At 33.4% G+C, this 13,579-nt stretch overlaps 1 protein-coding gene across 3 annotated transcripts; it reads left to right on the top strand.

The window, feature by feature from the left end:
* Nucleotides 1-7,244: 7,244 nt before the first annotated feature.
* On the top strand, nucleotides 7,245-12,580 carry LOC140881946 (alpha-L-arabinofuranosidase 1-like). Of its 3 annotated transcripts, none has more exons than XM_073287633.1 (18): nucleotides 7,245-7,405; nucleotides 7,883-8,098; nucleotides 8,171-8,225; nucleotides 8,329-8,540; nucleotides 8,873-8,994; nucleotides 9,103-9,250; nucleotides 9,514-9,583; nucleotides 9,773-9,918; nucleotides 10,018-10,063; nucleotides 10,147-10,199; nucleotides 10,319-10,463; nucleotides 10,550-10,668; nucleotides 10,756-10,827; nucleotides 10,907-11,010; nucleotides 11,143-11,199; nucleotides 11,297-11,495; nucleotides 11,894-12,040; nucleotides 12,383-12,580. In XM_073287633.1, the coding sequence occupies exons 2-18, from the start codon at nucleotides 7,925-7,927 to the stop codon at nucleotides 12,527-12,529; spliced, it is 2,016 nt and encodes a 671-aa protein (XP_073143734.1). In that variant the 5' UTR covers nucleotides 7,245-7,405; nucleotides 7,883-7,924; the 3' UTR covers nucleotides 12,530-12,580. The 3 variants fall into 3 exon arrangements, with proteins under 3 accessions (XP_073143734.1, XP_073143732.1, XP_073143733.1); XM_073287631.1 differs by having other exon boundaries at nucleotides 7,892-8,098; XM_073287632.1 differs by lacking the exon at nucleotides 7,245-7,405 and having other exon boundaries at nucleotides 7,660-8,098.
* The last annotated feature ends 999 nt before the right edge of the window (nucleotides 12,581-13,579 follow it).

Raw genomic sequence — 13,579 nt, forward strand, 5'->3', positions numbered from 1 at the left:
TATTATTAAATTAAAATAAATAAAAATAAAAAAAAATTTAAAAAAAAAAAAGCAAAAATAACAAAGTACCACTATACCGGGCAAACATTCTTGGGCAACTTGAGATAAATACTAAATCACAAATTGGTTTTCATGTTTAGTCCCTATGTCATAATATTGTATTATGCACTACCTAATACATAAAAAAATTTCTTTTCACTCTCTCGTTCATATTTTATTTAATATTTCCCTTAATTTTATTATTTTATTCCGCAATGTAATTTGGTTCATCTCTTTCATACAAACCATCTTTTCTTCTCACTCTGTATCCACCATTCTCTGTCAATTTTCATCTTTCTCTCCTCCCTCAATTTCTCTCCACCCATTTCCATCTATTATCTCCTCCCTCAATTTCTCTCGACGTACAGATTTCCATATTCTCCTCAATGTAGAGAACCTATGCAAAACCCATGGGCCGTAGGAACCCTCTGCCTGCGACACCTACTGAAAAAGATTTGGAAGAGGCAACTAAAAAACATTTGGAAGGGGCAACGAAGAGGGACAACGAGCTGAAGCAAAGAAAACGAGGGAGTGGGTTTTTTTCTAATCTATTTCTTCTGTTTGTCCCACTTTTTATGCAATTTGTGTTAGAAGATCAGGATGTCAGTAATATGATCCGATTATTTGTCTACATGAAAGTAAACATCATTGACATGATGTCAATCTGAAAAAAAGAAATTATTCTAATTGACAAGAATATTCTCGTGTAATTCATATCTTTCTTTGTTTGTAGTTGTGCTACACCTAAACATTAAAAATACATATTCCAATTTACCGTTTAAAGGTTGATAGGTCTACACTAAATCTCGAAATTTGAAGGTTGATAGGTATAGTTCATGCCTTTTGAGGTTCTTGATGGTGATAAAAATTGTGCAGTGGATTTTGAAAACTGGAGTTGCTTATGTAGAATCTGGAAAATTAATGGGATCCCTTGTAACCATGATTGTGCTGCGATTGAATCAAAGGGTTTGCCAATATATGACCTTTGTGACTCTTGCTACAAATTTGAAAATTATTGAAGAGCTTATGCGGCAGTTGTCAATCAAATCCCTACATTCGACATCGATACTGATTTACCACATTCTAATGACAATATAATTAGACCGCCGGATGTCCGATCGCAGCCAGGATGTAGAAGGACACAAAGATCCCCGTCTTAAGTAAATAAATGTGTTATCGAGTGTACACAATGTCACGAATCGGGGCATAATCGTAGAAAATGCAAGGAAGCAATATAATATGTGGATGGGCTATTTTTGTCGGTCATAATCGCAGAAACTGTAAAGAAGTAATATAGTATGTAGATGAGTTGTTTTGTCGGTTACAATCACAAGACATGCAAGGAAGACATATAGTTTCTAGATGGGGCTATTTTTGTCGGTACACATTACGCTATAAATTATATATTTTGGATAACCATATGTCTTGACATATTTTTTGTAGTTTGCATGTTAGATACAATGAATATGTAGCACATTCTGGTGTTTATTGTACCACGACATAGCTTTTATTGTACCAAATATTTGGTTACATTATACTACATATTGTGTGAAATAGCACTAGTGACAAATTCATGTGGATTTTATACCAACTTACAAGAATGGATATTAATGATACTTATAATATCTAATTTAGTAGCATATATGGTGATTAACAAACACATGTATATGTATTCATTGTATGTGTTTGTAACATGTATGAAAGATGTTCCAAATTTAATAAAGTAGCATACCACAACAAGACAATATTATACTTATTTTTTTGAACTCATGTACTACAGAGCAATATAATTGGTACCGCGTTTCTCATCATGCGCCAACACCATCATGAAAAACATGTATGGAAGATGTATAAATTCAACAAAGTATCATACGATAATAAGGTTGTCTTATACTTAATTTGCAAGCTCCACTACTACGTATCAATAGAATTGGTACCAGGTTTCTGACCATGTATCAACACCACCATGAAAAACATGAATGAAAGATGTACCAAATTTAAAAAAATAGAATACAATAATAAGGTATTATTATACTTAATTTTCAAGTTGAAGTACTACGGAGCAATATAATTTGTATCGCATTTCTGACCATACACCAACACCACCATGGAAAACATACGTGGAAGATGTACCAAATATAACAAATTAGCATACGACAATAAGTTATTATTATACTTAATTTGTAAGCTCAAGTACTACGAAGCAATGCAATTGGTACCACGTTTCTGATCATGCACCAACACCACCATGAAAAACATGAATGAAAGATGTAACAAATTTAACAAAGTAAAATACGACAATAAGGTTGTATTATACTTAATTTGCAAGCTCAAGTACTACGGAACAATATAATTGGTACCACATTTCTGACCATGCACCAACACCACCATGAAATACATGAATGGAGGATGCACCAAATTTAACAAACTAGCATACCACAGTATGACCATATTGTACTTTATTTGCAACAACATATATTACTGATCAATATAAGAGATACTGCGTTTCTGACCACGCACCAACACAACAATGGAAAACATATACAATGGATACATATATGTGTGTTTATAATCACCATATATGCGACTAAATTAGACATTAGAATGCATAAACATATGATATTCATGATTGATATTACTATATTATACATTTGATGTGTAAACATATGTTAATCACCATTGATGTTACAAAATTAAGACATTGGATGTATAGATAAGATTGTTTTATCCATATATGATACAAACATATGTCATTAATACTTCTAATGTCTAATTTAATAGCATATATGGTGATTAACAAACACATGCATATGTATTCATTGTATATGTTTGTATCATATATGGATAAAACAATCTTATCTATGCATTCAATGTCCTAATTTTGTAACATCAATGATGATTTACATATGTTTACACATCAAATGTCTAATATAGTATTATCAACCATGAATATCACATGTTTTGGTGCATGGTAAAAAACGTGGTACCAATTATATTGCTCTGTAGTACTTGAGCTTGAAAATTAAGTATAATAATATCTTATTGTGGTATTCTATTTTGTTAAATTTGATACATCTTTCATTCATGTTTTTCATGGTGGTGTTGGTGCATGGTCAGAAACGCGGTACAAATTATATTGCTCTGCAGTACTTAAGCTCGCAAATTAAGTATAATAATACCTTATTGTCGTATTCTACTTTGTTAAATTTGGTACATCTTTCATTCATGTTTTTCATGGTAGTGTTGGTGCATGGTCAGAAACGTTGTACAAATTATATTGCTCCGTAGTATTTAGGCTTGCAAATTAAGTATAATAATACCTTATAGTCATATGCTACCTTGTTATATTTGGTACATCTTCTATATATATTTTCCATGGTGGTGTTGGTGCATGGTCAGAAACGCGGTACAAATTATATTGCTCCGCAGTACTTAAGCTCGCAAATTAAGTATAATAATATCTTATTGTCGTATTCTACTTTGTTAAATTTGGTACATCTTTCATTCATGTTTTTCATGGTGATTTTGGTGCATGGTCAGAAACGTGGTACCAATTACATTGCTTCATAGTACTTGAGCTTGCAAATTAAGTATAATGCAACCTTATTGTCGTATGCTACTTTGTTATATTTGATACATCTTTCATATATGTTTTTCATGGTGGTGTTGGTGCATGGTCAGAAACGTGGTACCAATTACATTGCTTCGTAGTACTTGAGCTTGCAAATTAAGTATAATAATACCTTATTATCGTATTCCACTTTGTTAAATTTGGTAAATCTTTCACTCATGTTTTTCATGGTGGTGTTGGTGCATGGTCAGAAACGTGGTACCAATTATATTGATCCGTAGTACTGGAGCTTGAAAATTAAGTATAATACAACCTTATCGTCGTATGATACTTTGTTGAATTTAGTACATCTTTCATACATGTTTTTCATGATGGTGTTGTTGCATGATAAAAAAACGCGGTACCAATTATATTGCTCCGTAATACTTGAGCTTAAAAATTAAGTATAATATTGTCTTATTATGGTATGATGTTTTGTTAAATTTTATACATCTTTCGTACATGTTTTTCATGGTAGTGTTGATGAGTGGTCAGAAACGTGGTACCAATTATATTGCTCCATGGTACTTGAGCTTGAAAAATAAGTATAATAATTCCTTGTTGTGGTATGCTACTTTGTTGGTGCATGGTCAGAAACACAGTATCAGTTATATTGATGAGTAGTACATTGTGTAGAAAATGAAGTATAAAACGTTTTTATTTCCCTAATACAGTACCAACTTCATCAACACTACCAAATACACTACCAACTACACCAACACAGTTATCCATCTTATCAAAATACAATACAAAATACACCAAAAATATTTGTTCACTCCATTCTAATTTTCTTGAACTCATTTCATCAAACCATATTCGTCACTTAGGATGGCTGCAGCAATGTGTGCCCTTGTACCGTCTATGTTGCAATCAGTCTGATAATTCCATATAAAAAGGTCATCACGAGCATACTTGACCGGATCACCTTGATTATATTACCCCCAAAATAACGGGTTACAAAGGAAGTTTCTATTTTCAAATTGATATCACTGGTTGTCCAACATACTTTAACTCCATCACAATGAAAAAATCTGACGATTTAAAAAGAACCGATACACTACCATCGCCAAATTTGAAGGACAAAGACTGAACATCAAACCTTTTCAATTCTGCCTCAACCTTCAAACAACTAAAGCTAAGCTTTGACATCTTTAACCATTCCGAGAATGGAGAATTATTTATCCACTGTAGTTGTCTTCTCCCACTTACAGATGAAAGTTCTTCCATTGTACTTCGAAATACTGTAGCAGAGCAACGGCTTGGTGCCCCATATGGCCTATGGATATTGCTTTTCACCTCAGATCCTACTCATTTTCGAACCATTTCTAAATCAAAAAATAACTTTGCGAAAAGAGTTTAATAAACAACTTTCACGGTAATAAAGCAGAAAACATACAAATAAACTGAAAGGAAGATTTTTAATTTTGAACTATTTGAACTGTCTATACTTAATTTTCGAGTATACAAATCATTGATAAATCTAGTTTCAACTGTCAAGACTACAAATAAAATTTTCAAAATTTCACATACAAATGATATTAAAAATTGTTCAAGCCAATGAAGATTGACAATTAAAAGAAAAAACCCACAGCCTAAGCATGCTACTTAAACATAGAATGCATATAAATATCACGTGAGCAAATGAGTTATTGAAAAATTGCAATGAGGCAATGAAAATTTACAATTTTTTTAAAAAAAGTCGTAGCCTAAGCGCTCAAATGCAAATACGGTAACCTTAGATCCCATTTTCTTCACCAAATTTCAATCCAATATCCTACTTTAAGCAAATAAAAACATAAGAATTAAGAAAGAGCGCAAACCGGTTGAAGCTTCTCGGATCAGTGGAAGGCCTCTGCGAGGATGACAATTTCGAACATGAGGAAATTTTGAAAAATTGAATAGGAACAGATACCATAACGTGGAGAAGGGTGTGTATGCTTGTATTAATGACGAGTGACTACGAAGGCGACGAGCTATGGTCGCATTAGGTAGCGCAGAGAAGTGAAGGGAGGAGAAGAGACGAGGCGAAGCGATCTTGAGGTTGAAGAAAGACAATCATATAGAGCCGAATTCGTCGGTCGTTGGCCCAGTCGCCCGGTGATGGGCCCAGTCGCCGGTTGATTATTTGGGGCTTAGGGATTTATCTGGTGAAGTTTTTCTGTTGAGCGTGAAGGAGGAGGAATGATGATTTGGGGTTGAGGTTGTATTATTAATAATATTATTATTATTATTAATTATTTAAAAAAAATAAAAATGATAAATGAGTGAAAAGATAAAACAGGGAGCTAATAAAAAGAAGTTTGATGCATAAGGGAGTGCAATCTATTTTATTCTACCCTAGGTACTGAACACAAACTCAAGTTTGCTTTTACGTATTTATCCTCAAATTTCCGAACATTCTTTAATAATAATTTACTAATGTAATCTACAAACCAAAGAAAAGAAAAGAAAAGAAAAGGATAGAGCCAGACACATTTTTTTAAAAAAACAAATAAGATAGATATTGATACATTGTTCACTTTTTACTGTATTTTATAGTATTTTATATTCAATATACAATATTTTGTTTTTTTTTTTTTGTTGATAAACCATCTAAAATTTTAAAATATACATAACGATATGATTTAATTTAAAATTAAAGATAATGATAGGGTTGATGTTGTCTTTAGAGAAGGCTGATCGAATGGCCAACATCGATTTGCAGATCAAATCATGATCTGCAAATTTATCCTGACCGCTCATGCTGCACTGGGTAGCAACCTCAAGAATAGCATGAATTGGGTCCTAGAAGATACATTGTTCACTTTTTATGATGTTTTATGATTCGATCAATTTTATGCTTTAATATAAAGGTGAGAAAAATGTTTTAAAAAGCTCGTTTAAGTGGAGGTTAATCTCACTTAGGCCCCGTTTGGTTTCAAAAGCCAGGCCAAAAAAGCACTTTTTTAAGTACTTTTCATTTAATAAAGTGTTTGGTTGACCAGAAAAGTGCTTAAATAAGCACTTTTTTAAGTCAAAATTAGAGCTTTTTCAAAAGCCAAAAATTATAGCTTAAAAAAGTGCTTTTTTTTTAAAATGTCTACCAAATCCAAACGGGACCTTAAGCTCCCGTAGGCTTAAACTCGATTATTTGAATGAAAATATTTTTATAAATATCTACTACCAATATTAAGTGTGAGGATTACATAGACAAAACTTGGTGTCTGAGCATGATATTTTGTTTTGTTTTTTCTTTTATTATTGTTTTTTTAAAAAAATTCTCACTTGGAATTGCAGTTTAATCTTTTGTCCTTTTACTTTCTTATTCTTCGCATGTCACATATGATTTTCTTTTCTTTTTTTTTTTTGTGATATTTTTAAATTTTCGAGATAAATTCGTTACAGAGATTCAATGGTTTTTTTTAATAATAGACAAGCTAATAAATTTGTATTGACTTTTATTTTTTTAAAAAAATGTCGTAGAATATTTTCATACATTTTTTTGTATTTAATTTAGTTTGTATTGTTGTTACATTACATTAATTTGTTTTTTGGAGCATACTATTAAATTAAATTGAGTGTACATCTGAGGTGACTTAGTGGCGTCAAAGGAAGATTGCTTCCGAAACTTGTGATTCTTTAACGGCACAATGGTCGTTTCCTTAAAGCAAAGATCACTCACTGGTAAATAAATCAATGGGACTTTGCATCATCGGTCACACAACACCAATACAGGGTTTCTTCCATTAAATCTGGCCTCTGATCTACAGCCTACAGGTATTTATGATTCTAAGGATAAGTGACATATGTTTTTATGTCTTATTATGGGCTTTGAATCAAAATTTTTGGATTCTTTAATGCTTGTTTTTGAGACCTGATATAGGTTCTAATCATTTCTTGACTTGGTTATTTCAATTCTTATCTCCTTTTTTTTGCAATTGGGTAGTGTTTCTACGTTCATGTCATGTGTGTTGTTTAAGAAAATGGTTGGGCTCCATTACACCTTATCCATATGTTTGGCTCCCACTTTTGGGGTGTTGACTTTCACCTCTAGCAAGCCTTTTAGTGTCTTTGGTGAGGAAGTGAGTTAAATGGCTAAAAGGCTTTTTCAGGGGTGAAGAAGTTAGTTATATTGTTTAAAACTTTATCTGCTTTTCAAACATACAAGCTATCAGAAAATACAACTAAATTTGATCATATTTCGTCATCATTTCGTGTCGTAAGTGATGAGGACCCAAACCTTTTTTTTTGGAGCTTAAATAGGTGGCTGATCATTGAAAGTAGTGTGAGGAAGAGATGGACCGGAGTTGCACTTCATATGCCAACCTGCTTTTCATGATTATTGGATTCTGTGTAGCTTGTCAATGTCGTTCTAGCGGAATCGAAAAACAGACAGCATTGTTGGTCATAAATGCTTCTGAAAAGTCACTTCGACAGATACCTCGTACCATGTTTGGAATATCATTTGAGGTTAGTTTTAGAACGTTTGCTCCGTGTGTGTCCTTTTGTTCGTTGAGTCAGAACACTAGAAATGTTTTGCAGGAGATCAATCATTCTGGGGCTGGAGGACTGTGGGGAGAGCTAGTCAATAACCGAGGCTCGTTGGACTTTTCTTTAGTTTACAAAATGTTCTTAAATTTCTTGATCCTACTGTTTTCAATCTATGATTTATCACAGCTTTAATATATATGTGCACTCAGGTTTCGAGGCCGGTGGCCAGAATACTCCATCAAACTTTAGTCCTTGGATGATCCTCGGGAACGAGTCGTTGTTACATGTTTCAACAGACCGTTCATCCTGCTTCGACAGAAATAAAGTTGCACTTCAAATGGAGGTTTTGTGTGACATTGGTGGTCAAAATATTTGTCCAGTACGAGGAGTTGGCATATATAATCCCGGATTCTGGGGAATGGTAGGATGGTATCTTTTTCTTGGTGTTATTAGTGTTTCCATTCGATTGTACAAGAGCGAGTATTTTTTTCTTTGTGCAAAAAAGATAGCTGTTGTTAACAATGAAATTGAGATAGTTAAGATCATATAACAGCTTTTTTTCATGTATTTCACTTGCACGGCGCTGGCTGCAATTTTTTGCCTTATATGTCAGGTTAACTGGTGGAATTATTTGGTTTAGCATTATATGTGTCTATATTCTGGCACAATATGAAGGATCACTGCATTTCTTGTTAGAACTAAATAAAATGACTTCGAGTTTGTGAATGAGTTGCTCGTTCATATTTCTTGCAGAATATAGAAGAAGGAAAGAAATATAAAGTGACACTTTATATTCGTTCATCGCGACCAATTGAAATATCTGTATCTTTCCTCGGTTCAAAAGGACAGCAGATATTAGCCACCGGTAATATAAAGTATGCATCTGTTGTAGCAACTTTTGTTGATTTTTATGCAATTTAATGAAATTAATGATGCTATCATTTCTCAAATTTGTTAATATTCGTTCTAAACGGATGAATCAGTGCTGGCAATGTCACAAACTGGACAAAAAAGGAGATCTTCTTGGTAGCACAGGGAACGGATCGTAACTCAAGATTGCAGTTAACAACAAGAAAAAAGGGTATTATATGGTTTGATCAAGTGTCAGCTATGCCTTTAAGCACACATAAGGTGAGACATTTAGTAGAAAAACATGTTTAAAATTAAAGAAAAACCAGTTTCATATGTTTGAATTTAGATGTTCTGCTTATGGTACCAAAGTAATGGCCTTGTGCTAAGTCTTGTTTACTCAGAAATTGTTGGCGTATTTGGTCACAAGCATTCTTTTGCTTGAAGATTGTCTATGTTTTTTGGTCCTTGACATTTATTGCTAGTAGTAGGAAAACAAATTGCAGTTTGTGTGCCTGAGATCTTTAAGGAAACTCATGTTGTAGGGACATGGATTCCGAGCCGATCTTTTCAACATGCTTGCGGACTTGAAGCCAGGTTTTATCAGATTTCCAGGTATTTTAGTAGCATATTTGCCTTACATTGCTCCATCCTAATTTATCCAATGCGAGCACTCTTCAGTTCCATATTTAAAATAGTATCTGGTGACTGGTATTGTCGCTGGAAAACCAACAGCTCTTTCACAGGGTTTTTTGTTTGGCCCTTCTGGTAATTTAAGCATTAATTTAACTCATCTCCTTTTAGGGGGTTCGTTTGTCGAAGGAGAATGGCTAGTCAATGCATTTCGATGGAAAGAAACTATCGGGCCATGGGAAGAGAGACCGGGGCATTTTGGAGATGTTTGGCAGTATTGGACTGATGATGGGCTCGGTTTTTTCGAGTATCTCCAAGTAATATGTAGTATTAGTTTGCGTGCTTTTAACAACTTCTTTCGAAATTCAGTCATATCCTTCACATTCACATGTATACCCTTAATTCATATTCTGTAGCTCGCAGAAGATTTAGGTACATTACCGGTTTGGGTGTTCAATAACGGTACTGACCAGATACACCTCAGTGATTATGTGTTTGGTTTTCGAATATTTTTATTACTTATTCTCTTTCTTTTCTCTCCATAGGAATCAGTCTGAATGATCAAATTGGCACTTCCCTCATTTTACCTTTTGTGCAAGTATGTTGTTTATAATTCTGTCTTCGTATACTTTTTAATTAAAAATTTTGAACTTGGTTAGAAACATCAAGATATTTATATATGAATGATCGGTTTCGCGAACTTGAATGCTGTTGCAGGACATTCTTGATGCTATTGAGTTTGCTCGAGGAGACTCCGAGTCTAAGTGGGGTTCTGTTCGAGCCACAATGGGGCACACAGAGCCATTTGATCTACGATATGTCGCTGTTGGAAATCAAGATTGTGGAAGCAAGAATTATCGAGGTATGTATCTGTTTGTAGAGTAACATAATTTCAGGTTTCTGACATGCTATTTATCTATTACTTACTGTATTGCTACACAAGTTCAGGAAATTACAATAAGTTCTACAATGCGATAAAACGAGTCTACTCAGATATCAAGATTATCTCGAACTGTGATGGCTCATATCAGCAGCTGGATCACCCTGCAGATTTGTATGATTTTCATGTGAGAATCTTGAATTTGACCTAAAAATCCTTAGGTGACATTGGCAGAACTTTATTCTTTCTTATTATTCTTGTATCATGTGTTTAGGTGTACACGAATGCGGATACTATGTTTTCGATGGCTCACAAATTTGATCACACCTCGCGTCATGGCCCCAAGGTGTTTGGCGAATTGTTCATTTATGTATTATTTGTTTGGAGAAATGCCTAAATATTTCATCTGTTGAATGAATCATCAGGCTTTTGTGAGTGAGTACGCAGTGACTGGAAATGACGCAGGAAGGGGAAGTCTTCTAAAGGCACTTGCTGAGGCTGGTTTTCTTATTGGTCTAGAGACAAACAGGTACTAAAATTGAAATTTGAAATCCCTTTAGCAGCAATTCATTGTCACGAGTTTGAAAAACTTAAATGGTTCAAACTTTTCTTCCACATTGAATGGACACAAGAAATTACTGATATTATTGCTTTGTTGTAGCGATGTCGTCGAAATGGCAAGCAATGCACCTTTGTTTGTGAACGCCAATGATTGGAGGTATGTTTCATATAAGCCATTTACGCAGAACGTGTGTTTCTTGTCCATGTACGAGTTCTTTTGAAGGAAGTAACCACGCAATGTTGTCTTGTTTTAGTTTCAATCCAGATGCGATAGTATTTGATTCTTCAAAGGCATATGGAACTCCTAGTTATTGGATGCAGCATTTCTTCAAAGAATCAAATGGTGCCATTCTACTTAATTCCAAACTACAAGCGGACCCGTCTACCTCTATAGTCACATCTGCTATTTCTTGGAATGACTCGGACAAAAACAAAAGTTATGTGAGGATAAAGGTATGCATATTTTCTTGAATTTTCTGTGGTTCTTGAAAAATCTTTGCAAGAAACTGGGAAAAAGAACCTCATGAATGAATGCATACCTTGGTGAATCATATGATACTATTTTGTCACACCCTAAGCCCATAAGGCAGAAAGCCTAGAATCCATTCAAAAAATTTTAACGCATGTTTGAGGTGAGATGTTGTTGGCTTGTAGTCACCTTTCATTGAATGCATGTTGATGGTACTAACAAGTGAGGTTTCTCAATATCTTGTCACCCTCCGAGGCTTTCCGATTCGAAATCCAATTCACAAATTATTACTCATTGTGAAATATTACATCTATTGCAAGGTTTTAATAGAGAAAATGGCATGATTTTTGGGTCATGTTATGAATGGAAGTCTCTTGTGCAGGTTGTGAACTTGGGTGGCAACAAATTGCCTCTCAAGATTTCAGTTGATGGAGTGGGAAAGAATTCATTTGAATCAAATGGTTCCAAAATTACCATTTTGACATCCACCAATGTGAAGGATGAAAATTCCTTCACTGACCCTAAAAAGGTGTACATCTGTCCATTGTCTATTTTGTGTCTATATATATATTTTTTATATAATAATTTTTTGTTATAAAATAATTTTTAATTAATGTTAAGTGAACTCGTATGTGGTATTTTCTATATATGAGCTGATGAGCACCAAAATTTATGAATTTACTAAGTCATAAGTGCCACATAAAAATTAAAATATATGATAAAAAAAATTATAGAAATCTTGAGTTCAAATCTCACATGTGTGGATAGTTCATGAAATTTAAATATAAATCCAACACCACGTTTTATATATATAAAAAAACGCTGAAATATTATGAGAGTAAATCTTTGATATGTATTTTTGTTTATGCAGGTGGCACCAATTACAAGTCCACTTAAAAATGTTGGCAACAATATGAATGTGGTGATACCTCCATATTCTTTAACTTCAATTGACTTGTTGAAGAAACCAAATACTATCCATCTTGTAGGATCCGATACTCATCAAAACACCATGTAATTTATGATATTTTTGTATTAATAATAAGAAATTAATTATTCCAAGAATATCGGTCATATTATAACTGATACCGCACACAGTAAAAAATATTTTAATTTTTTGATATAATCATGAGTTATATATATATATATATATATATAACAAAAATTCACATAAGATCGATCTTATGGGTTAATTTTGTGAGATGAATTTTTTTATTCGATCTGACTCATACAAAAATATTACTTCTACGTAAAATTTATTATTTTTAGTTTTTTGATATAATCATGATATATATATATATATATATATATATATATATATATATATATAGAGTTTTGATCCCACGCACTCTAGGGTGCGTGGGGTTCCACGTGCACCCGTACCCAAAACAACTCCGATTGTCTTGAAATTTTTACGGTAGGATCGTATCGAAAATGCGAATCCAACGATATATTATATGATACAAATTTCAATCTCGGTAGTCGGAAATGGGAAGATGACCCGAAATTAGGTGAAATATGCAGTTTCTGGTCATCTTCCTATTTCCGAACACTGAAGTTGAACTTTTATCATATGATATATCGATGGATTCGCATTTTCGAGACAATCCTACCGTGAAAATTTCAAGACAATCGGAGTTATTTTGGGCACGGGTGCACGTGGAACTCCACGCACCCTAGGGTGCGTGAGATCAAAACTCTATATATATATATATATATACTAGGAAAGTGCACGTGTGCTGCACGTGGATGACTAACGGTTGAAAACATGATTAAAAAATTTAGATATTGTTTAAGTCCGTTTAATAATGCTATTTTTAGGAGTATTTATCAATATAAATAGAGCAAAACACATTAGATAAAAAAAAAAAAACAACGTGCATTACAATAAATCATATATATTCACCTATCCAAATATGACACTTTTCAATCCGTATTTTTGTGTGATCTTGATGTAATGACAACTCTCTTCAAGTAAAAAAAAAATACTTCATTCGTCCTAATTATATAGACCTATTTTTTCACACGGAGTAAGAAAAAATAATTGGAAAACAAATTTTGTACAAAC

This window comes from Henckelia pumila, chromosome 2 (assembly GCF_033568475.1).
Source record: "Henckelia pumila isolate YLH828 chromosome 2, ASM3356847v2, whole genome shotgun sequence".
Classification (NCBI taxonomy): domain Eukaryota; kingdom Viridiplantae; phylum Streptophyta; class Magnoliopsida; order Lamiales; family Gesneriaceae; genus Henckelia; species Henckelia pumila.

Excerpts from the sequence above, each read along its gene's own strand:
- LOC140881946 (XM_073287633.1), top strand. The coding sequence starts at position 7,925 with ATGGACCGGAGTTGCACTTCATATGCCAACCTGCTTTTCATGATTATT. Across the intron at positions 10,464-10,549 it reads TGGAAGCAAGAATTATCGAG|GAAATTACAATAAGTTCTAC; the intron begins GTATGTATCTGT and ends ACACAAGTTCAG. Across the intron at positions 11,011-11,142 it reads ATTGGTCTAGAGACAAACAG|CGATGTCGTCGAAATGGCAA; the intron begins GTACTAAAATTG and ends GCTTTGTTGTAG.